Genomic DNA, 26,608 nt, shown 5'->3' with positions numbered 1-26,608 from the left:
CTCTCCAGAACATTCCACAATTTCACCTCTCCATATCACAACACCATCTCCCAACACCGTCACTCCATCCCTCCATCATCACGTCATGCCATGAGTTAATGTGCATGTTTGCATCCGTACATAGATGTGCCAGAATGCATTTTTGTTTGTCTATGTGCCCGTCCATGTTTGTGTGCCTGCGAGAATGGATGTTGTCCTGAGTGCGCATGTCTGAATGGTCATGTGCTTATCTTCGCGTGAACAGAGGAGCATTGGGGAGGTGAAGAACTTCAGCAGAGTGAAGCGTCTCCAGGAGGACAAGCGCCTTGCAAAGGAGAAATGCACAATGGAAGAGAAGCGCCCCAATGAGGTGAAGCATCTCGCCAAGGTGAAGCACCAAACGGAGCAGAATTGCCTTCGAAACAAAATCCTCAACGACGTGAAACGCGTCATGGAAAAGCGCCTCCTTGAAGAAACGCGCTTCATGGAGGAGAAGCGCCTTGGCGAGGTGAAGCGTCTCAAGGAGAAGCATCTGGAGGAGGAGAAGGGCCTCATAGATGTGAAGCGGGTCAAGGAAGAGAAGCGCCTCATGGAGGAGAAGCGGGTGGAAGAAGAGAAGCGCCTTGTCGAGGAGCAGCGCCTCATTGAGGTGCAGCGTCTCATAGAGCTGAAGCGTCTCGAGAAGAAGAAGAAGCGTCTTGAGGAGAGGCGCTTTCGCAAGGTGAAGCTCCTCGAGGAGAAACGTCTCATGCAGGAGAAGCGCCTCGTTGAGGTGAAGCGTCAAGAGGAGGAGCACTTGATGGAGGAGAAGCGTCTTGTGGAGCAAAAGCGCCTCGAGGAGGAGGAGGAGCGTCTCGCCAAGATCGAGCGACAATGGCTCCAGACCGATACCACCAGCAGCACCACCACCACTGCCACCGCCACCACCGCTACCACCACCGCCGCCACATACTCCAATCCTGTGTGGGGCCCAATTGCTCAGAGCTTTGGAGAAGAGGGCTTCCAAGAAGATAAAGAAAACTCCGGAGTCGCTGAGCCACGGTAAACCAGTCTGCGTGTGCATCCCCTGTGTGTTTATTTTTGTTATTTATTGCCATGCTTCTCACGCAGCATCAGCCTTACTCAGTCACGAAACTTTTTTTCAGGAGGATCCTGCCAAGTTTGCTCGCATTTTGCAACAAAGTTGCTACTGTTTGCGATCCAAATTGAACGATTTGCATTGCTTGTGTGGGTTCAGTAACAGGGAGAAAGCTGCAGAACCTTCCCAGAACAGGTGGCTGCATAATCCACACGGAGAATGTGGCCAAACGTGGAAATCAAACCCAGGTCAATGTTGCTGTGACGCACAGGTGCTCAAGCCTGTCTCTCTCTCAAAATTCACAGACATTGCAAACCCCACGTGTACATTCCGCTATACTGTGGACAGATTTATTTTTCATAACTTGTTTCGGGGTTAGACCACATAACGAAGTGGCATATCTTCACCATGTAACCCTCCATCCACCGTGAGATTTTCGCTGTCTATCGCCTGTTTCCAGGCCAGCTGCCAAGTCGCCTCGTAATGCACAGCGACAGCTACCACTGAGAGGGGTGTCCAATTTAAAACGCGATGAGATGAGAGATGCGAGAGGCTCATCGCATGCAATGCACTCTGAGATGCCTTCGATGTCAAGGGAGGTGGCTCTCTCGACCACAAATCACCGACGGACACTTTTTTGAAATCGTGGACGTGTTGAAGCGGCCAAATGGTCGTGCACTCATTCTTCACCGCTTACAGTTTAGATCTTGCTTCCCGCCTTGGCTATTATTGCTGCTGCATTGACCACACAGATCCACACCCATTCCGTCACAGTGGACGTTCAGGATCTCTATCGATGCCATTTGAATTGCTTAGGACATTATGTGCAAGGGGTCAATTAGAATATACATATAGAAAGTTTCAATCTAGAATTTTGTTCGAGACTACAGGGATCCATACTCTTTGGTTATATCTCTAAATTCATGTCGGTATGAAATAAAATAAATTAAATCACGACGTTTTGATGGCCATGTCGTTATTGCAAGAAAGTTTCTTGCCGTGGTTTTCCCACCTGATGATGATTGCTTGTGTTGCAATCGAAACGTTGTGATTTAATTTATTTTATTTTATACCTACGTGACTTTACCGAAAAAAAACAAAAAAATGTCACTTAAAATTATTCAGCTGAATTTGCACAGCAACGCCACCCACTACTGTGAAGCTACAGCAGTCTGTGTGAGACACAGCTGCACCTATCTCAGGATAGCCTGGCGCCATGAGAATGACAGCACCAATACTAAGCACACTCACTGGCCATGTCGTGATTGCTGTTTCTATTCAGCTCGAATTAATCCGCCACACATTCCACCCACGGACGATGGGGAGATGGCCATGTCTGCCGTAGCAGCAAGGTGGAACGGTGTCGTGTTGTCTCTTCACAGATCTGAGCCAGTGCAGCCCTCCTCCTCACTCGTCCAGGCCTTTGAAGTGAAGACAGAGGTTATGGAGAAGGAGGCGAAGGAAGTGGTGAAGGAGATGATGGAGGATGAGGTAGAGACAGAGGAGGAGGAGAAATCGGAGGAAGAGAAGGCAAAGGAGGACGAGATTGTGATGGTGACAATGGAGGAGAACACGGAGGGAGAGGAGAAACACAATGCAGAGATGGAGGACAAGGAGACAACAAAGGATGAACAGATGGTCGTGCTGGAGGACATGGAGACGACGGACAAAAAGGAGACAATGGTGGTAGAGGAGGAAGAGAAGAAGGTGGTGGAGAAGGTGGTGCCAGAAGGTGAGGAGGAGATGAATGAGGAAGAGATGGTGCTAGCGGAGGAGAAGAAGATGGAGAAGATGGAGGTGGCGCAGGAAGAGGAGGAGGATAAGATGGTGGCGGAGGATGAAGAAGAGGGGATGGAGGAAGATGAGACGGAGGAGAAAACGGAAGAGGTGCAGGTGGAGATGCACGAAAAGAAGAGGAAGCTAGGGAGCCTCGCTCGCGTGGCGAGAGCGATCGCCTCACTCCTCCGCCGCGTGCTGCTTTGTGGTGACAGGTCCACCGCCCAGTAGGGGTGGTGGCGGTGGTCGTGCATCGGTGCCAACCGTGACCACTATCACCACACTACCCACCCACCCAGTGATACTCGCTACACACACCACACGGTTCCCCAGAGAGACGGTGCCACTGGGACCACAGCTGGGGAATGAAGCTGAGCAGCAGATGCCAGGACTACAGCGGAGAATGACTGCTGCCAGGAGACCTCACATCACACACACACGGGACTATGCCATTAGCATAGCCGGCCCCACACTGGGCCCCTTCCATGCTGGTTTTCATCCAGGCAGTCCTCATGGGATGACCTTGCCATGGTTTCCAGGACATGGTCGTATTAGCATTTTATTGTGCTTGAATGTATGTTATGTGCAAATGCACATCATTAGTCGTAAATGCGAGGGAGGGGTTAAGAGGTGCACGTTTAATCCAGTGTTAACATTTATTTTAGCATCATATTTAAGGACACTGTTGTTGATAAGAATTCGTCTGGATGTGGCACGTGCCTTGTTCTACTCGATCAACCAAATTTAGTACAATATCGGTCATACAGGAGTGTGATTTCATTCATGAGTAGTATTCACACAGCCCCGATGACACTAACCTACCTAAAGTTATGGTTAAACAAAGTAATCTTGAGTAACTTCATTCTCAGCTCAGACATGATCATCGCAATCATTTCCAAAGACGTGTGGGGTCCTGCGAGAGCAGGTCCTGACTACAAACAGCTGGGCAGCAGAATCGGAAGTAGCTGCGTCGCCCTCGAAATGTGATGTTGCTGCTGTTGTTGTCGCTGCTGTTGTAGTTGCTTCTGTTGCTGTGAAAAACGCAGGGAGGTGGTGTTCCGTGATGGGATGACGCCTTTGATTAAAGCCTCTGATCAAACTCACCCGATTGACGCCCTTGATCGTCGCATTTGATCAACTCTGATATTGCATACTCTCACATGTTAAGCTCTATCAAAGTGAAACATAATATTATAACCTATGAACTACAACCTATCCATTGTAACGCTGTAAAAGAATATTACCTATTGGGTTTCACTCCCTCGTCGAGAAGGCCGCTCTCTTCCTTTTTTAAAGTTACATGCTAATTTCTCTACATTCACTTTAAATCGAGGACAAAGTTTTTCCATTTATTCAAAATAAGCGCACAATTACACACTGAGATGCACATACATATTCATGCATGAAGCACAATGGGCACATTACAATTCGGTATGTTAATAGACATGCGGATTGTACCTTCCAAAATGAACAATCGAATGCAAATATCCTGAAAGACAAAGGATTGGATCCTAGGGGGGGAGTTATAAGGCGGCTCAGAAGCAGAGCTCGATGCCATTTCCAGAAGGAACTTGATGAGGTTGGACGCTCGACTCGTCGCTCTGCTGATCGCCCTTCAACCGCCAGACAACGCAGCCTGGCGAGCACAATTGCTGTGTCGACAGTTAGGCGACTTTGCGTCGGGAGAGTTCGTGGCGACATCTTCAGACGGGTTCCAGACATCGATATACCGTGAATCTCCTAGTAAGTGTCTATTTTCGTGGATAAACTCTTAAACGTGTTCGTCGTCAAATTAGCGGGAATTTTTTGCGTCTCGGTTAGACGCGAGTGTCGTTCTTGTTTTAGCAGTTAACAAAATCCAAAACTCAACGCTAAACACTTTAAATCGAGGCCGATAGCGTACTTTTGACTCGATAACACCGCTGCTGTTACTACGCTCACATGGAGCAGAGACGCTCTCCACAGCCCCACGTACACGGAGGCAAGAATCCATTCAATTGCTCTGTGTGCGGGAAGTCCTTTTCACGACCATCACTTCTTCAGAGACACCAGAGAACACACAAGGGCGAGAAGCCATTCAATTGTTCTGTGTGTGGGATGGCATTTGCAGAGTCATCAAAACTGAACAGGCATCAGAAAACACACACGGGCGAAAAGCCATTCCTGTACCCTGTGTGTGGGAAAGCATTTGCACAGTCATCAACTCTTTAAACTCATAAGAGAACACACACGGGCGAGAAGCCATTCCTGTGCCCTCTGTGTGGGAAGACATTTGCACACTCATCACATCTTCAGAGTCACCAGAGAACACACACGGGCGAGAAGCCATTCCTATGCCCTGTGTGTGGGAAGGCATTTGCACACTCGTCAACTCTTCAAGACCATCAGAGAACACACACGGGCGAGAAGCCATTCCTGTGCCCTGTGTGTGGGAAGGCATTTTCACACTCGTCAACTCTTCAAGACCATCAGAGAACACACACGGGCGAGAAGCCCTGTGTGTGGGAAGGCATTTGCACACTCGTCAACTCTTCAAGACCATCAGAGAACACACACGGGCGAGAAGCCATTCCTGTGCCCTGTGTGTGGGAAGGCATTTTCACACTCGTCAACTCTTCAAAACCATCAGAGAACACACACTGGTGAGAAGCCATTCCCGTGCTCTGTGTGTGGGAAGGCATTTGCACGGTCATCAGCCATGAACAGGCACCAGAAGGTCCACAATGATATCAAAAGCTGAAATTCAAGGTGCTGCAATGAGTCCTGAAGAAGTTTCCACCTTCGATCCCATGCAGTTGGATCCCGAGAGATGGCTGGATGTAATGGAGTGGCTCGAGAGTCAACCAGAGAGCTCGGGGTGACTGAAAAAATATTATGTCATGTGGTTATACCTTTTAATCCGTATCGAGTACTTTTGTGTGTAATTTTGACCATTTTAGTTTTACAGTTTTTGTGAGTTTAATTACGTGCACAGTGGTGGTTTGTAATGTTATCGGATTACTTGCCGAAGTGGTGTGATGAGCACTGGTTGTGAGAGGGTTCAATTGTAGTCGTTAAGTGTTCCTGTTGAGCTAAAGTTGGAATGCCTCTCTAGGTACATCTTTACTCAACATTTTAAACGATTTTTTTCAAGTACATAGCTTTTTTTATTGGTATTAATGGCCTTTAGATAGCCTATGTCAGGATGTACATTGATGACTCGTTCGTTGGATATTTGTCCTTGACTTCAACATAGACGCACAGTGAACAAACGTGGTGAACTAATAAGGAAATCATGGGGAATGAAACTTTAACGCTTTGGTATTCCTGGAACGGAAATGGTTTGCATTGTACTGGAAATGTAATAAATATTCCCTTCGAGTTTTGACGTGAAATTATTGCAGTTGTATAAAAACGTATTTTTAACAAATGTTTGTCCAGTCTTTATTTTATAATGTTCCTGGCAAAAACATGTTCAGAGAATTTCAGGTGGAGGATCTCCATCACACAAGTGTGCCCTTAACCGGCAGCATCTTGGCTGTCTACCCGATTAACACGTGTACCTAGATAGACAAATACTAAAAACAGACGTTAGTAGCAGTTAGAAGAAATCAACAACTAGCACCTTCAACTATACACATTATACATCCAACTCGTAAATGGAGCGGCATATGACAGCCTTCGCTGCTGTCGACGGGGCCAAGCAGCGAGTGTTTAACGCCATTGTTTCAGAATCCGTGTCATCACCCGATCACAGCGCTTACCCAAACTGCATCTCCCCAACAAGGCAGCCTTCCCTATGCTGTGTATTTTAGCAGTTTATTTACGGACGCACTTGAAGATAACAATTCGTCTAGAAAAGGCAGGCGACTTGTTCTACCAACAGGATTTCAAATTTCTACCGAAAGAAGTATGAGTTCATTCATGAGTAGTATTTACTAAGCCCCGATGGCACTAACCTACACACAGTTATGATTAAGCAAAGTAAACATTAGTCGCTCATCCCAGCTCAGACATGATCATAGCAAATATTTCAAAATCCGTGTCGGGTCCCACGAGAACAGGGCACGTCCACAAACTCTCAAATTATAAACTCACATTGCATACTCTAACATTATAAACTCTAACAATATAACCTTTAAACTATGAGCTATACATTGCAACGCTTTAAAATAACACTACAAACTAGTGTTATAGTAAACTATAATGTTGTGAACTCTAACAATATAAGCTATGTGCGATACATTATAACGCTATAAAATTACATCATAAACTAGTGTTACAGATTAGAACACCGTACATTGAAGTGTGATTTTCGACTCTCATTCGAATTCTTAGCTTCACACCGTGATCCTCTAAGAATCACACTATGCTCGTGAGTATGTAACATGTCTGTATGTAACATGTATGTATGTAATATGTATGTGTGTAACATGTATGTATGTAATATGTATGTGTGTAACATGTATGCATGTAACATGTATGTATGTAATATGGACGTGCGAAACAAGGGTGGAATATGTGAAACGACTACAAACAGCTGGGCAGCAGAATCGGAAGTAGCTGCGTCGCCCTGGAAATGTGATGTTGCTGCTGTTGTTGTCGCTGCTGTTGTTGCTGCTGTAGTTGCTTCTGTTGCTGTGATATACGCAGGGAGGTGGTGTTCCGTGATGGGATGATGCATTTGATTAAAGCCTCTGACCAAAATCACCCGATTGACGCCCTTGATCGTCGCATTTGATCAACTCTGATATTGTAGACTTTCACATGTTAAGCTCTATCATAGTGAAACATTATATTATAACCTATGAACTACAAACTATCCATTGTAAAGCTGTAAAAATTAACCCGTAAAAACTAAGTTTTTCACTATAAATCCTTTATATGCGTGGCGGCTAGAGTCCTCTCGTCCTCTGGCTTGAGATTGCTGCCACCTATGGGTCAGATGATTGCCTGCCACCATTAAGCAATTGGTAATGACATACAATTTTTTTCCTAAAAAGTGTAAAATTTTGGAGAAAAACATTTCACGAAAATTAACTGTCATGCACAACGAGTCTATGTGCAAAATGTCAGCTCGATTGCATCACGGGAAGTGGGTAAGAAAACGACTGAAAGATTTGCACGGTCGTAAGCGCGCAAGCAAGCAAGCAAGCGCGCAAGCAAGCAAGTGAACTTAATATAAAGGATTTAAAAAGAATATTACCTATTGGGTTTCACTCCCTCGTCGAGAAGGCCGCTCTCTTCCTTTTCTAAAGTTACGTGCTAATTTCTCTGCATTCACTTTAATCGAGGACAAAGTTTTTCCATTTATTCAAAATAAGCGCACAATTACACACTGAGATGCACTTAAATATTTATGCATGAAGCAGGGATTGTGCCTTCCAAAATTAACAATCGAATGCAAATATTCTGAAAGACAAAGGATTGGATCCTAGGGGGGGAGTTATAAGGCGGCTCAGAAGCAGAGCTCAATGCCATTTCGAGAGAGAACTTGATGAGGTTGGACGCTCGACTCGTCGCTCTGCTGATCGCCCTTCAACCGCGAGACAACGCAGCCTGGCGAGCACAATTGCTGTGTCGACAGTTAGGCGACTTTGCGTCGGGAGAGTTCGTGGCGACATCTTCAGACGGGTTCCAGACATCGATCTACCGTGAATCTCCAAGTAAGTGTCTATTTCGAGGATAAACTCTTAAACGTGTTCGTCGTCAAATTAGCGGTCTTTTTTTGCGACTCGGTTAGACGCGAGTGTCGTTCTTGTTTTAGCAGTTAACAAAATCCAAAACTCAACGATAAACATCCTTGCGGCCGATAGCGTACTTTTGACACCGCTACTGGTACTACGCTCACATGGAGCAGAGACGCTCTCCACATCCCCACGCACACGGAGGCAAGAAGCCATTCAAATGCTCTGTGTGTGGGAAGTCCTTTTCACGGCCATCACATCTTCAGAGTCACCAGAGAACACACACGGGCGAGAAGCCATTCCCGTGATCTGTGTGTGGGAAAGCATTTGCACGGTCATCACATCTTCAGAGTCATCAGTGAACACACACGGGCGAGAAGCCATTCCTGTCCTCTGTGTTTTTTGGGAGGCCTTTACACAGGCATCAACACTTCAAACTCATCAGAGAAAACACACGGGCGAGAAGCCATTCCCGTGCTCTGTGTGTGGGAAAGCATTTGCACGGTCATCAGCCATGAACAGGCACCAGAAGGTCCACAATGATAGTAAACTGAAATCAAAAGCTGAAATTCAAGGTGCTGCAATGAGTCCTGAAGAAGTTTCCACCTTCGATCCCATGCAGTTGGATCCCGAGAGATGGCTGGATGTGATAGAGTGGCTCGGGGATCAAACCGAGAGCTCGGGGTGACTGAAAAAATATTATGTCATGTGGTTATACCTATTAAGCCGTATCGATAACTTTTGTGTGTAATTTTGACCATTTTAGTTTCACAGTTTTTGTGAGTTTAATGACGTGCACAGTGGTGGTTTGTAATGTTATCGGATTACGTGCCGAAGTGGTGTGATGAGCACTGGTTGTGAGAGGGTTCAATTGTAGTCGTTAAGTGTCCCTGTTGAGCTAAAGTTGGAATGCGTCTGTAGGTACATCTTTACTCAACATTTTAAACGTTTTTTTTTCAAGTAAATAGCTTTACTTGATTGCTATTAATCGACTTTAGATAGACGATTTCAGGATGTATATTGATGACGCGTTCGTTGGATATATGGCCTTGACTTCTACATAGACGCACGGTGAACAAATGTGGTGAACTAATAAGGAAATCATGGGGAATGATACTTTAACGCTTTGGTATTCCGGGAACGGAAATGGTTTGCATTGTACTGGAAATGTGTGAAAATAGGACGTAATACATATTCCCTTCGAGTTTTGACGTAAAAATGATTGCAGATGAATAAAAACGTATTTTTAACAAATGTTTGTCCGGTCTTTATTTTATAATGTTCCTAGAAAAAACATGTTAAGAGAATTTCAGGTGGAGGATCTCCGTCACACAAGTGTGCCCTTAACCGGCAGCATCTTGGCTGTCTACCCGATTAACACGTGTTCCTTGAGGGGAAAGGTCCCCGTAGTGAATCGTTCATCAACGTACCAGTCCCTAATCCCGAAGTATGTCGGGGATAAACTGTACTCTATAACATGTAAACTGTAATACTATAAACGATAACACTAAACATTAAACGATTATTAGCTAGTGTTTTAATTCATAACCATATAAACGGAGGTAAGGTATTATAATAGCATTAGAATCACACTGTGGTCGTATAAGAATCTAACACTGTTCAAATGTATGTATAGTGTACGTGCAAGGATCGGATAAAAATTATTACAATTACAACATGGTCATATTTCAATCACGATTTTCACTGCTAGATGTCATCGAATAACAAATTACGGAATATACTTATATAAATACACGCACAAATCCATTATAAACTCATGAAATTATGAATCGTTACAATTATTATAACAATCACAAATTGTGAAAAAGAGAAATTCCCACAAGCAAAACACCACACTCACGTGACGAATTCTTAAACAAACTGCAACATTCAAGTGACAAAACTCAACAAATAACGCCGCAATAAAAATAACAACACCAATGGACAAATCGTAAAAACAGACAACACACGCACGTTAGTAGCTGTTAGAAGAAGACAACACTTAGCACCTTCAACTAGACACATTATACAGCCAACTCGTAAATGGGGCGGTATATGACAGCCTTCGCTGCTGTCGATGGGGCCAAGCAGCGAGTGTTTAACTCCATTGTTTCAGAATCCGTGTCAAGGATTCATACTCTTAGGTTATTTCGGTAAAGTAACGTAGGTAAAAATAATAATAAAGTAATAAATGAAAATAACTAAATTAAATCATGACGTTTCGGAAGCAACAAAAGCCTCCGTCATCAGGTGTAACTTCTGTAGCGTGTGAAGAAAGCTATTCAGGGAGGAGCCAATGAGTGGGGGGGGGGGAGAAAACCATCCCCCGACCCCGACTCATTGGCTCCTCCCTGCCCAGCACCCGATATAAAAAACACGTGTCTTGAATAGCTTACAGTAATTTTACTGGAGCAGTTACACCTGATGACGGAGCCTTGTGTTGCTTCCGAAACGTCGTGATTTAATTTAGTTATTTTCATTTATTTTTATTTTATCATAATTGCTTTAGTATTAGAAGTATTAGACTCACAATGTGATCGTAATAGAATCACACTCTGCGCATATTTACGTGTAGTGTACATGCAAGCGAACTGTGCTCGTATGTATGTAATATGTCCTTGGGAACATGTGAACCGGAGGTCGTATATGCGAACTGGGGGATGCAGGATTAGGATCGCATTAAAATGATTAGAATAACACTATGGTCGTATTAGAATTACACTGAGCTAGAATGTATGTTATATGTAGATGCACATCGTGAGTCGTAAATGCAACCTGGGAGGTGCGCGTTATAGAATCGCATTAAAATTATTATAATAACAACGTGGTCCTATTAGAATCACGCTATCGACTGCTGCTGATGTTCGGGTGGCGGCCTCCGATTCGAGCAGCTGGGTGATGGCATCCGTTGAGTTTGTCAACTTTCTCTTCAAGTTGAGGCCGTCTCCCTCGTGGTCTCCTCCCTCTGGGCGTGCTGTGGGTTGCTCATGGCCGAGGTGGAGCTGCATACTCTTAGTTCTTTCGGTAAAGTCACGTAGGTAAAAAATGAAATTAAAATTAATAAAAAAGAAAATCACGACGTTTCGGAGGCAACACAAGCTTCCGTCTTCAGGTAAAAAATCTGTATCAAGTGGAGAGAAGTCCCTCGGGATCCAACTGCATGGGATCGAGATGGAAACTTCTTTAGGACTCATTGCAGCACCTTGAATTTCAGCTTTTGATTTCAGTTTCCTATCATTGTGGACCTTCTGATGCCTGTTCATGTTTGATGCGTGTGCAAATGTCTTCCCACACACAGGGCACAGGAATGGCTTATCGCCCGTGTGTGTTCTCTGGTGACGCTGAAGATGTGATGAGTGTGCAAATATCTTCCCACACACAGGGCACAGGAATGGCTTCTCGCCCGTGTGCGTTCTCTGATGAGTTTGAAGAGTTGTCGATTGTGCAAATGTCTTCCCGCACACAGGGCACAGGAATGGCTTCTCGCCCGTGTGCGTTCTCTGATGAGTTTGAAGAGTTGTCGATTGTGCAAATGTCTTCCCGCACACAGGGCACAGGAATGGCTTCTCGCCCGTGTGTGTTCTCTGATGAATCTGAAGATGTGATGACTGAGCAAATGTCTTCCCACACACAGGGCACAGGAATGGCTTCTCGCCCGTGTGTGTTCTCTGGTGACTCTGAAGATGTGACGAGTGTGCAAATGTCTTCCCACACATAGGGCACAGGAATGGCTTCTCACCCGTGTGTGTTCTCTGGTGTCTCTTAAGACTTGATGGCCGTGAAAATGCCTTTCTACACAGAGAGCAATTGAATAGCTTCTTGCCTCCGTGTGCGTGGGGCTGTGGAGAGAGTCTCTGCTCCATGTGAGCGTAGAAACAGCAGCGGTGTTATTGAGTCAAAAGTACGCTTTCAGCCGAAAGGATGTTTAGCGTTGAGTTTTAGATTTTGTTAGCTGCTAAAACAAGAACGACTCTCGCGTCTAACCGAGACGCAAAAAATTCCCGTAAATTTGACGACGAACACGTTTAAGAGTTTATCCGCGAAAATAGACACTTACTTAGAGATTCACGGTATAAAAATGTCTGTAACCCGTCTGAAGATGTCGCCACGACCTCTCCCGACGCAAAGTCGCCTAACTGTCGACACAGCAATTGTGCTCGCAAGGCTGCGTTGTCTCGCGGTTGAAGGGCGATCAGCAGAGCGACGAGTCGAGCGTCCAACCTCATCAAGTTCCCTCTCGAAATGGCATTGAGCTCTGCTTCTGAGCCGCCTTATAACTCCCCCCCTAGGATCCAATCCTTTGTCTTTCAGGATTGTTAATTTTGGAAGGTACAATCCGCATGTCTATTAACATACCGAAGGGTAATGTGCCCATTGTGCTTCATGCATGAATATGTAAGTGCATCTCAATGTGTAATTTTGCGCTTATTTTGAATTAATGGAAAAAACTTTGTCCTCGATTTAAATTGAATGCAGAGAAATTAGCATGTAACTTTAGAAAAGGAAGAGAGCGGCCTTCTCGACGAGGGAGTGAAACCCAATGGGTAATATTCTTTTACAGCGTTACAATGGATAGGTTGTAGTTCATAGGTTATAATATTATCTTTCACTATGATAGCGCTTAAGATGTGAGAGTCTACAATATCAGAGTTGATCAAATGCGACGATCAAGGGCGTCAATTGGTTAAGTTTGACCAGTCTTTGATCAAAGGCGTCATCCCATCACGGAACACCACCTCCCTGCGTATATAACAGCAACAGAAGCAACTACAGCAGCAACAACAGCAGCGACAACAACAGCAGCAACATCACATTTCGAGGGCGGCGCAGCTACTTCCGATTCTGCTGCCAAGCTGTTTGTAGTCGGGACCTGCTCTTGCAGGACCCCACACGTCTTTGGAAATGATTGCGATGATCATGTCTGAGCTGAGAATTAAGTCACTCAAGATTACTTTGTTTAACCATAACTTTAGGTAGGTTAGTGTCATCGGGGCTCTGTGAATACTACTCATGAATGAAATCACACTCCTGAATAACCGACATTGTACTAATGTTGTACTAATTTTGGTTGATCTAGTAGAACAAGGCACGTGCCATGTCCAGACGAATTCTTATCAACAACAGTGTCCTTAAATATGATGCTAAAATAAATGTTAACGCTGGATTTAACGTGCACCTCTTAACCCCTCCCTCGCATTTACGACTAACGATTTGCATTTGCACGTAACATATATTAAAGTCCATTAAAATGCTAATACGACCAAATTGTTATTCTAAAAATTGAATGCGATTCTTGCCCTGTACCCCCCCCCCCCCCACAGTTCACATATCCGACCCCCGGTTCGATTGAACAGATAATTGACATACATATCTGTATGTCCCCCAAGTTGCACCGCCCATGGCGGGGTCAGGTAGAGGTCATAGAGGTGGGTGATGTAAAGACAGTGCATCAACTAAGGGACAAGATAGAGAGAGTTCGAGAAGGGAAGGCGAGACCAAGTGTGGGCGGAGGTTCACGTCGAGAATGAGAGAGGGGGAGGAACGAGGTTTGGGGCTGTTTTGGCTGGTTGCTGTCTCGTCGTCGTCGTTGCTATATCGTGACGCCTGGGGTCTGAAACCGCGTTAAAGGCTAAATAAAATAACCCTCTGCAGTCTGAGTCCGGAGTCATTGCAATTGTAATGATTCATTATTTCACGGGCTAATATTGGGTTTGTGCGATTATTTTACATATTCATACTGAATATTGTTATTTGATTCCATTTAGATGGAACATCCATCCATTAGTGGACAGCTTGATATTAATACCACCAAAGTGTTATTCAAATAATTTTAATCCCATCCTGATCCTGCACCTTCCGTTTCACATATCCCACCCTTTGTTCGCACGTCCATATTACATGCATACATGTTACATACAGACATTACATTCATGCATATTACATACATGTTACATACTCACGAGTGTGAAGCTAAGAATTCGAATGAGATTCGAATATCACAATTCAATGTACGGTGTTCTAATCTGTAATACGAGTTCACAACATTATAGTTTACTATGACACTAGCTTGTAGTGTTATTTTAAAGCGTTGAAATGTATAGCTCATAGTTTAAAGGTTATATTCTTAGAGGTTATAATGTTAGAGTATGCAATGTGAGTTTACAATTTGAGAGTTTGTGGACGTGCCCTATTCTCGTGGGACCCGACACGGATTTGGAAATAATTCGTATGATCATGTTTGAGCTGGGATGAGCGACTAATGTTTACTTTGATTAATCATAACTGTGTGTAGGTTAGTGCAACCGGGGCTTAGTGAATACTACTCATGAATGAACTCATACTTATTTCGGTAGAAATTTGAAATCGTGTTGGTAGAACAAGTCGCCTGCCTTTTCAAGACGAATTGGTATCTTCAAGTGCGTCCGTAAATATATTGCTATAATGCACAGCATAGGGAAGGCTGCCTTGTTGGGGAGATGTCGCTTGGCTAAGTCGCTGTGGCCGGGTGATGACACGGATTCTGAAACAATGGAGTTAAACACTCGCTGCTTGGCCCCGTCGACAGCAGCGAAGGCTGTCATATACCGCCCCATTTACGAGTTGGCTGTTTGGGGCTGTATAATGTGTTTAGTTGAAGGTGCTAGGTGTTGTTTTCTTCTAACAGCTACTAACGTGCGTGTGTTGTCTGTTTTTAGGATTTGGCCATTGATGTTGTTCTTTTTATTGGGCGTTTTTTTGTTGAGTTCTGTCACTTGAGTGTTGCAGTTTGTTTAAGAATTCGTCACGTGAGCGTGGTGTTTTGATTGTGGGATTTAGTTTTTGTCACAATTTGTGATTCTTATAATCATTGTAACGATTCATAATCTCATGAGTTTATGATTCTGTACGTGTATTTATACAAATATATTCCGTCTTTTGTTATTCGATTACATATCGCAGTGAAAATCGTGATTGTAATATGACCATGTTGTAATTGTAATAATTGTATCCGATCCTTGCATGTACACTATACATACATATTAGCGATTCTTATACGACCACACTGTGATTCTAATGCTTCTAATGATATTATAATACCTACTAATACACTAGTTTATAATCGTTTAATGTTTAGTGTTATCGTTTATAGTATTAGTTTACATGTTATAGAGTACAGTTTATCCCCGACATAAGTAGGGATTAGGGACTGGTACGTTGATGAAGGATTAACTACGGGGACCTTTCCCCTCAAGGAACACGTGTTAATCGGGTAGACAGCCAAGATGCTGCCGGTTAAGGGCACACTTGTGTGACGGAGATCCTCCACCTGAAATTCTCTGAACATGTTTTTTGCTAGGAACATTATAAAATAAAGACCGGACAAACATTTGTTAAAAATACGTTTTTATTCATCTGCAATCATTTTTACGTCAAAACTCGAAGGGAATATTTATTACGTCCTATGTTCACACATTTCCAGTACAATGCAAACCATTTCCGTTCCAGGAATACCAAAGCGTTAAAATATAATTCCCCATGGTTTCCTTATTAGTTAACCACATTTGTTCACTCTGCGTCTATGTTGAAGTCAAGGCCATATATCCAACGAACGCGCCATCAATGTACATTCTGAAAACCGGCTATCTAAAGCCGATTAATACCTATCAAAAAAAGCTAAAATGTTGAGTAAAGATGTACCTACAGACGCATTCCAACTTTAGCTCAACAGGAACACTTAACGACTACAATTGAACCCTCTCACAACCAGTGCTCTTCACACCACTTCGGCAAGTAATCCGATAACATTACAAACACCACTGTGCACGTCACGAAACTCTCCCAAAAACTGTAGAACTAAAATGGTCAAAATTATAACCAAAAAGTACTCTATACCGATTAAAAGGTATAACCACGTGACATAATATGTTTTCAGTCACCCCGAGCTCTCTGGTTGACTCTCGAGCCACTCCATTACATCCAGCCATCTCTCGGGATCCAACTGCATGGGATCGAAGGTGGAAACTTCTTCAGGACTCATTGCAGCACCTTGAATTTCAGCTTTTGATTTCAGTTTCCTATCATTGTGGACCTTCTGATGCCTGTTCATGTTTGATGACCGTGCAAATGCCTTCCCACACACAGGGCACAGGAATGGCGTCTCGCCCGTGTGTGTTCTCTGAGGGTTCTGAAGAGTTGACGAGTGTGCAAATGTCTTACCACACACAGGGCACAGGAATGACTTCTCGCCCGTATGTGTTTTCTCATGGCGTTGGCAGTTTGCTGAAAGTGAAAATGCCTTCCCACACACAGAACACAGGAACGGCTTCTCGCCCGTGTGTGTTCTCTGATGAGTTTGAAGAGTTGATGCCCGTGTAAAGGCCTGCCCACACACAGAGCACAGGAATGGCTTCTCGCCCGTGTGTGTTCTCTGATGTGTTTGAAGAGTTGATGCCCGTGTAAAGGCCTGCCCACACACAGAGCACAGGAATGGCTTCTCGCCCGTGTGTGTTCTCTGATGACTCTGAAGATGTGATGAGTGTGCAAATGCCTTCCCACACACAGAGCACGGGAATGGCTTCTCGCCCGTGTGTGTTCTCTGATGACTCTGAAGATGTGATGACTGTGCAAATGCCTTCCCACACACAGAGCACGGGAATGGCTTCTCGCCCGTCTGTGTTCTCTGGTGTCTCTGAAGATTTGATTGCCGTGAAAATGCCTTCCCGCACACAGAGCAATTGAATGGCTTCTTGCCTCCGTGTGCGTGGGGCTGTGGAGAGCGTCTCTGCTCCATGTGAGCGTCGTAACAGCAGCGGTGTTATTGAGTCAAAAGTACGCTATCGGCCGCAAGGATGTTTAGCGTTTAGTTTTAAATTTTGTTAACTGCTAAAACAAGAACGACACTCGCGTCTAACCGAGATGCAAAAAAATACCGCTAATTTGACGACGAACACGTTTAAGAGTTTATCCGCGAAAATAGACACTTACTTGGAGATTCACGGTATATCGATGTCTGGAACCCGTCTGAAGATGTCGCCACGAACTCTCCCGACGCAAAGTCGCCTAACTGTCGACACAGCAATTGTGCTCGCCAGGCTGCGTTGTCTCGCGAGGTCTGGATTTGTAAGTCTCACAGTACCGGTAAGAAGCGCCGGGTGGGGGATGCCCTCCACTGGGGTACAAATTCTGTCATTATTAGTATACGATCATGCAATGTTTCTATCTGCAAGCTGTCATAACTGAAACGATCCCCGTTATTGTTCGATTGAGAAAAGGAGTGACCCACACCTCTGATATCATATGTGAGGAACCCAAAAATCTGATGCATGCGTAAAACACCCACAATGGGTTTACGTAAACGTAAAAACACCATCAAAATATTTTTTTATAACAAACAAATAGGTGGCCCCATAACGGATTTGTCTGTGTGTGTACATACAGACGGAGGATGCAGGGGCTAACCTGTGTGCGATCGGAACGGTGCAATTGCTGACCAATGTCACTGGATGGCGCACACGCTGACGCACACCGTAGCTGTGTCTTTGCGATGCAAGGGCATTGTGGATGGTGGAGCGCATATGGATGGTGCGTTACGAATAAAATTAAACAAAACAAACCGCTGGACGCAGCCATGCGAGCAGGCTACCTTAAGAGCGATCGCGAATGGGTTGCGTGTCTGGAAGAAGCCTCGCTCTTTCAGATGCCGTACCAGCTTCGTCAACTCTTCGCTACGATTCTGCTGTATTCCATGAGAGCAGATACGAAGGCTCTCTGGGATAAATTCTACGACGAATTGGATCGTGATTACGAGTACCAGTACCGCCAACTGACCAACAAAGAAGAAATGGTAAATATTCTTGGTTCTTTCGGGAAAGTCACGTAGAAGGGAAGTAATAAAATAATAAAAATAAAACATAATAACATAATTCTCACGACGTTTCCGCCACGACGCAAGCAGCCGTCCTCATGTGAAAACCAGGTGTGTTGAGGCGACAGCGTCTGAATGAAACAGCACACGTGCTGGGTTGGAAGGGGGGGATAGGGCGCCTTCACAAAAAAATGTGCATATCAAGAGGAATTTAGCATATTTATGGGAAATGCAGGTATGTGATTAGTACTACTTATGCCCGTGCATTATGCAGGATTAGCAGAATCAAAGGTAGGGGATATGGGAAATGCAGGTATGTGATTAGTTCTACTTATGCCCGTGCATTATGCAGGATTAGCAGCATCAAAGGGAGGGGATATGGGAAATGCAGGTATGTGATTAGTACTACTTATACCCGTGCATTATGCAGGATTAGCAGCATCAAAGAAAATAAAAGAAATGGTAAAGTTCAAGACCCTTCACAGCCTCCACGAGTTCCTCACGGCAGGTGGGATGGCTCTGTCGGACTTTGACGACCTCCCGCAGCTATCCGAGTACCCACACTTGGTCTTGGACTCGCTGCTTGAGAACAACCATATCTGCCGCGAATTGGACACGAAGGACTTCCCATTTCAACTTCGGCACAAACAGTTCCCCATTGTCCCAGCATTCGCGATGACCATCAACAAGGCGCAAGGGCAAACTGTTCACAACCTGGGATTTTTTATCTACCAACGCCATGCTTCTCGCACGGCCAACTGTACGTGACACTATCGCGAGTCACGGCAAGGTCCAACATCAAGGCGCTTATTGACGGACCTGACGACGAGGAGGAAGACGGAGTGTACACGAAGAATATCGTGTATCGCCAGATATTTCAATGAGTTGCATTCTATTATTGAATAAGTTGCATTCTTGAATATTGTCGATTGAGCGTCTCATAAAAATTCATATAACCTCACAAAAATAAACATAAAACAATCACCAAAACATGTATATTGTGATAGTAGGTTTTTACCCTTTTAACTGGTACAAAACTGACACCCTTTATTCAAGGCATCATGTTTGCAATGACCACAACACAAGTAGTCAAAAAAGCAAACAAAAAGAAGCAACTCTGATAAGGATGATAATATGCACTGTCCTTGAAGTTGGACAGTGCATATTATCATCCTTATCAGAGTTGCTTCTTTTTGTTTGCTTTTTTGACTACTTGTGTTGTGGTCATTGCAAACATGATGCCTTGAATAAAGGTGTCAGTTTTGTACCAGTTAAAAGGGTAAAAACCTACTATCATATTTTGCCACTGGTAAAAGAGATCTCATAATGTATATTGTGTCCAGCCACTTTCAATTCCCCACCAACCAAGCATGTACACACCGCCCGCGAAGCGGGCGGGGACTGCTAGTAACTGTATGTATGTTAGTGTCATCATGGCTCAGCGAATACTACTCATGAATGAACTCACACTGTTTTATGACATAAATTGTAATGATTTTGGCTGCCCGTATAGGACCAGTCACCTTCCTTGTCTAGACGCATTCTAAACACAACACTGTACTTAATATGTTGCTAAAATAACGTCTACACCGGATTCAACATGCAGCTCCAACTCGGCCATGAGCAACCCACATCACGCCCAGAGGGAGGAGACCACGAGGGAGACAGCCTCAACTTGAAGAGAAAGTTGACAAACTCACGGATGCCATCACCCAGCTGCTGCAACGCCTGTCGGATGAGACGCTGCGTCCCGCGGCACCATCCAGGCGAGTAAAGGAAGAGCTGAGCCCGAATCGGAAGCCGCCACCCAAACATCAGCAGCAGTAGATGGCGTGATTCTAATAGGACCACGTTGTTATTATAATCATTTTAATGCGATCAAAACCGCGCAACTCCCATTTTGCATTTACGACTCCAGATGTGCATCTACATATAACATACATTCTAGCTCAGTGTAATTTTAATACGACCATAGTGTTATTCTAATCATTTTAATCCGATCCTAATCCAGCACCCGCCAGTTCGCATATACGACCTCCGGTTCGCATGTCCAAAGGACATATTACATATGCATATTACATACGTACATACGAGCACAGTTCGCTTGCACGTACACTACACGTAAATATGCGCAGAGTGTGATTCTATTACGATCACATTGTGATTCTAATACTTCTAATTATATTCTAATTTTGATTTGACGCTTTCTTTCGCTAAAGTCACGGAGGTAAAAAAATTATAATAAAATAAAAATAAATGAAAATAACTAAATTAAATCACGACGTTTCGGAAGCAACACAAGGCTCCGTCATCAGGTGTAACTGCTCCAGTAAAATTACTGTAAGCTATTCAAGACACGTGTTTTTTATATCGGGTGCTGGGCAGGGAGGAGCCAATGAGTCGGGGGGGGGTGGTTTTCTCCCCCCCCCCACTCATTGGCTCCTCCCTGAATAGCTTTTTTCACACGCTACAGAAGTTACACCTGATGACGGAGGCTTTTGTTGCTTCCGAAACGTCATGATTTAATTTAGTTATTTTCATTTATTATTTTATTTTATTATTATTTTACCTACGTTACTAACGTGCGTGTGTTGTCTGTTTTAACGATTTGTCCATTGAGGTTGTTTTTTTTGCCGCGTTTTTTTTAGGTCTGTCACTTGAGTTTGTTTAAGAATTCGTCACGTGAGCGTGGTGTTTTGCTTGTGGGAATTTCGCTTTGTCACAATTTGTGATTCATAATATCATGAGTTTATAATGGGTTTGTGCGTGATTCTTATACGACCACACTGTGATTCTAATGCTTCTAATGATATTATAATACCTTACCTCCGTTTATATGGTTATAAATTAAAACACTAGTTAATAATCGTTTAATGTTTAGTGTTATAGTTTATAGTATTACAGTTTACATGTTTTAAAGTACAGTTTATCCCCGACATACTTCGGGATTAGGGACTGGTACGTTGATGAACGGTTAACTACGGGGACCTTTCCCCTCAAGGAACACGTGTTAATCGGGTAGACAGCCAAGATGCTGCCGTTTAAGAGCACACTTGTGTGACGGAGATCCTCCACCTGAAATTATCTTAACATGTTTTTTCTAGGAACATTATAAAATAAAGACCGGACAAACATTTGTTAAAAATACGTTTTTATTCATCTGCAATCATTTTTACGTCAAAACTCGAAGGGAATATTTATTACGTCCTATTTTCACACATTTCCAGTACAATGCAAACTATTTCCGTTCCAGGAATTCACCACATTTGTTCACTGTGCGTCTATGTTGAAGTCAAGGCCATATATCCAACGAACGCGTCATCAATATACATCCTGAAATCGTCTATCTAAAGTCGATTAATAGCATTCAAAAAAAGCTATATACTTGAAAAAAACGTTTAAAATGTTGAGTAAAGATGTACCTACAGACGCATTCCAACTTTAGCTCAACAGGGACACTTAACGACTACAATTGAACCCTCTCACAACCAGTGCTCATCACACCACTTCGGCACGTAATCCGATAACATTACAAACCACCACTGTGCACGTCATTAAACTATCACAAAAACTGTGAAACTAAAATGGTCAAAATTACACACAAAAGTTATCGATACGGCTTAATAGGTATAACCACATGACATAATATTTTTTCAGTCACCCCGAGCTCTAGGTTTGATCCCCGAGCCACTCTATGACATCCAGCCATCTCTCGGGATCCAACTGCATGGGATCGAAGGTGGAAACTTCTTCAGGACTCATTGCAGGACCTTGAATTTCATCTTTTGATTTCAGTTTTCTATCATTGTGGACCTTCTGATGCCTTTTAAGAGTTGACGACTGTGAAAATGCCTTCCCACACACAGGGCACAGGAATGGCTTCTCGCCCGTGTGTGTTCTCTGATGACTCTGAAGATTTGATGAGTTTGCAAATTTCTTCCCACACACAGGGCACAGGAATGGCTTCTCACCCGTGTGCGTTCTCTGATGCTCTTGAAGAGTTGATGACTGTGCAAATGCCTTCCCACACACAGAGCACAGGAACGGCTTCTCGCCCGTGTGTGTTCTCTGATGCTCTTGAAGAGTTGATGCCCGTGTAAAGGCCTCCCCACACACAGAGCACAGGAATGGCTTCTCGCCCGTGTGTGTTCTCTGATGACTCTGAAGATGTGATGACTGTGCAAATGCCTTCCCACACACAGGGCACAGGAATGGCTTCTCTCCCGTGTGTGTTCTCTGATGGTCTTGAAGAGTTGACGAGTGTGCAAATGCCTTCCCACACACAGGGCACAGGAATGGCTTCTCACCCGTGTGTGTTCTCTGATGACTCTGAAGTTGTGATGACTTTGCAAATGTCTTCCCACACACAGGGCACAGGAATGGCTTCTCGCCCGTGTGTGTTCTCTGATGAGTTTGAAGAGTTGATGACCGTGCAAATGCCTTCCCACACACAGGGCACAGGAATGGCTTCTCGCCCGTGTGTATTCTCTGATGAGTTTGAAGAGTTGATGACCGTGCAAATGCCTCCCCACACACAGGGCACAGGAATGGCTTCTCGCCCGTGTGTGTTCTCTGATGACTCTGAAGATGTGATGACTGTGCAAATGCCTTCCCACACACAGGGCACAGGAATGGTTTCTCGCCCGTGTGTGTTCTCTGATGAGTTTGAAGAGTTGATGCCCGTGCAAATGCCTCCCCACACACAGAGCACAGGAATGGCTTCTCGCCCGTGTGTGTTCTCTGGTGTCTCTGAAGATGTGATGGCCGTGAAAAGGACTTCCCACACACAGAGCAATTCAATGGCTTCTTGCCTCCGTGTGCGTGGGGCTGTGGAGAGCTTCTCTGCTCCATGTGAGCGTAGTAACAGCAGCGGTGTTATCGAGTCAAAAGTACGCAATCGGCCTCGATTTAAAGTGTTTAGCGTTGAGTTTTGGATTTTTTTAACTGCTAAAACAAGAACGACACTCGCGTCTAACCGAGACGCAAAAAAATTCCCGTAAATTTTACGACGAACACGTTTAAGAGTTCATCCGCGAAAATAGACACTTACTTGGAGATTCACGGTATGTCGATGTCTGGAACCCGTCTGAAGATGTCGCCACGAACTCTCCCGACGCAAAGTCGCCTAACTGTCGACACTGCAATTTTGCTCGCCAGGCTTCGTTGTCTCGCGGTTGAAGGGCGATCAGCAGAGCGACGAGTCGAGCGTCCAACCTCATCAAGTTCCCTCTCGAAATGGCATTGAGCTCTGCTTCTGAGCCGCCTTATAACTCCCCCCCTAGGATCCAATCCTTTGTCTTTCAGGATATTTGCATTCTATTTGGTAATTTTGGAAGTTACAATCCGCATGTATATTAACATACCGAAGGGTAATGTGCCCATTGTACTTCATGCGTGAATATGTAAGTGCATCTCGGTGTGTAATTATGCGCTTATTTTGAATACATGGAAAAACACGTTCTCCATTCCCTCCATTGTCCTCGATTTAAAGTGAATGCAGCCCCGTGGCGTTGCCAAAAATCGCGTAAACACACATATGTACTTACTCACACACATGTGGACTAAGACACACACACATGGGCTTAGACACACATAGATAGACTGATACACACACAGCCCTACACACATACGACACACAGACATCTACTTGAGATACACAGACATGGATGTACACACATATGGACTCACACAAACGCATTGACTTACACACACATATTGAGTGACACACACATGTATAGACTTACATACACATGTGGACTAACACACATGTGGACTAACACACACACATGTGGACTAACACACACACATGTGGACTAACACACACACATGTGGACTAACACACACATATGGACTGACACACACATACACATGGGCGTACATGGCCACATCACAGACAGGCAGACCGTCGCAGCGTCATAAAAGCGCAGCAAAAAATGGAAAATTTAGCAACCTAAAAATAAGGAGTTTTGTGCACACAAACATTATTATTGTAATGTTTGTCAACTAATGTGTTTAATAATAGAAAACATTGGACTTGATTTGTTAGTGTAAGAAACTTGGAACTTTGTACTTACCATAGGCGTGTTGAGGCCTTGTGCCATGCGTAGCCCCCCTCCTGGCCTACATTGGCGAGGAGGCGGAGTTGGCACGTTGCCAGGCTAGGGGCTGGGCCGCTACCCCCCCACCCAGCATCCCCCGCCCTTGCAAGAATAATGGTATGTAAGCAGTAAAATATTATTATCTACGGAGTCTGTAGTATAAACTGGACACATCGTGTTGGGGGGGAGGGGCGAAGAGGACATGAAACTGTGAAGAAATATCCGCAGCGTCATGTGTGTATGTGTTGGCTGTTAAACGCGTAAAAGTAAATGTCCCGTGAGGTGGAGCGAATGCGCATCACTTGGTAGGCTCCCCACATGAACCTCGACATTCTCAGTTTCAAAAACAATGAACATGTATTTTAAAAATACGTTTTTTAAATCATGTGTATTGTTTATATGTAAAAATGTGTGATTGTTATATTCTTTGTATGTGTATATACTGTATATAGCTATTCTATTACATTGATACGACACATTCATCCAACAGTTGACAGTGTGATTCTAATACGACTAGCGGGATTCGAATAATTGTAATTCGATTCTTATGCTGCATATCCTACCCCTGGTTCGCATATTCACTTACCATACGTACGACCACAGTGTGAGAGATTAGCATGATGTTAATGTAATAAATAAGCATGTAACCGTAGAATAGGAGGAGAGCGGCCTCCTCGACGAGGGAGTGCAACCCAACGGGTGCAATCCAAAGGGCATGAGAGCATGATTTATAATATTATATGTTTGAGTTTAACATGTGAGAGTTTACAATGTCTGAGTTGATCAAATGCGACGATCAAGGGCATCAATCGGGTGCGATTGATCAAAGTATTTAATCAAAGGCGTCATCCCATCACGGACCACCACCTCCCTGCGTATATAACTTCAAAAGAAGCAACAACAGCAGCAACAACACATTTCGAGGGCGACGCTGCTACTTCTGATTCTGCTGCTTCTGCTGCCCGGCTGTTTGTGGCCGGGCACTGCTCTCGCGGGACCGCACACGTCTTTGGAAATGATTGCGATGATCATGTCTGAACTGAGAATTAAGTGACTAAATATTACTTTGTTTAATCATAACTGTATGTAGGTTAATGTCATCATGGCTCAGCAAATACTACTCATGAATGAACTCACACTGTTTGATGACAGAAATTGTAAAAAAATTGGCTGCCCGTGTAGGACAAGTCACCTTCCTTGTCGAGACGCATTCTAAACACAACACAGTCCTTAAATATATTGTTAAAATAACCTCTACACCCGATTCAACATGCAGCTCCAACTCGGCCATGAGCAACCTACAGCACGCCCAGAGACAGGAGACCACGAGGGAAACGGCCTCAACTTGAAGAGAAAGTTGACAAACTCACGGATGCCATCACCCAGCTGCTGCAACGCCTGTCGGATGAGACGCTGCGTCCCGCGGCACCATCCAGGCGAGTAAAGGAAGAGCTGAGCCCGAATCGGAAGCCGCCACCCAAACATCAGCAGCAGTAGATGGCGTGATTCTAATAGGACCACGTTGTTATTATAATCATTTTAATGCGATCAAAACCGCGCAACTCCCATTTTGCATTTACGACTCCAGATGTGCATCTACATATAACATACATTCTAGCTCAGTGTAATTTTAATACGACCATAGTGTTATTCTAATCATTTTAATCCGATCCTAATCCAGCACCCGCCAGTTCGCATATACGACCTCCGGTTCGCATGTCCAAAGGACATATTACATATGCATATTACATACGTACATACGAGCACAGTTCGCTTGCACGTACACTACACGTAAATATGCGCAGAGTGTGATTCTATTACGATCACATTGTGATTCTAATACTTCTAATTATATTCTAATTTTGATTTGACGCTTTCTTTCGCTAAAGTCACGGAGGTAAAAAAATTATAATAAAATAAAAATAAATGAAAATAACTAAATTAAATCACGACGTTTCGGAAGCAACACAAGGCTCCGTCGTCAGGTGTAACTGCTCCAGTAAAATTACTGTAAGCTATTCAAGACACGTGTTTTTTATATCGGGTGCTGGGCAGGGAGGAGCCAATGAGTCTGGGGGGGGGTGGTTTTCTCCCCCCCCCCCCCACTCATTGGCTCCTCCCTGAATAGCTTTTTTCACACGCTACAGAAGTTACACCTGATGACGGA

At 44.2% G+C, this 26,608-nt stretch overlaps 2 protein-coding genes and 1 pseudogene across 2 annotated transcripts in view; 1 reads left to right on the top strand and 2 right to left on the bottom strand.

Moving 5' to 3' along the window:
* The first annotated feature begins 2,659 nt into the window (after positions 1–2,659).
* The window catches only part of LOC144953873 (uncharacterized), a 102,120-nt pseudogene continuing 78,171 nt past the window's right edge, over positions 2,660–26,608 (top strand).
* Positions 10,837–17,269, bottom strand: LOC144953867 (uncharacterized). The gene is made up of 3 exons (XM_078884520.1): positions 16,726–17,269; positions 11,702–12,322; positions 10,837–10,850 (listed from the first exon to the last, which is right to left on the bottom strand). The coding sequence occupies exons 1-3, from the start codon at positions 17,267–17,269 to the stop codon at positions 10,837–10,839; spliced, it is 1,179 nt and encodes a 392-aa protein (XP_078740646.1).
* LOC144953866 (uncharacterized) overlaps positions 18,823–26,608 on the bottom strand; it is a 67,750-nt gene continuing 59,964 nt past the window's right edge. The window contains exons 6-9 of the mRNA XM_078884519.1: positions 22,651–23,154; positions 22,292–22,587; positions 19,976–20,086; positions 18,823–18,942 (exon numbers count right to left, since the gene is read on the bottom strand). Of these exons, the coding sequence (XP_078740645.1) occupies positions 18,823–18,942; positions 19,976–20,086; positions 22,292–22,587; positions 22,651–23,154 (1,031 nt within the window). The remainder of the gene's footprint in view (positions 18,943–19,975; positions 20,087–22,291; positions 22,588–22,650; positions 23,155–26,608) is intronic.

The sequence above is a fragment of the Lampetra fluviatilis genome, assembly GCF_964198595.1.
Source record: "Lampetra fluviatilis chromosome 74 unlocalized genomic scaffold, kcLamFluv1.1 SUPER_74_unloc_1, whole genome shotgun sequence".
Lineage (NCBI taxonomy): Eukaryota > Metazoa > Chordata > Hyperoartia > Petromyzontiformes > Petromyzontidae > Lampetra > Lampetra fluviatilis.
Note: the sequence above shows the minus strand (reverse complement) of the source record. Positions and strands in the feature narration are given on the sequence as shown.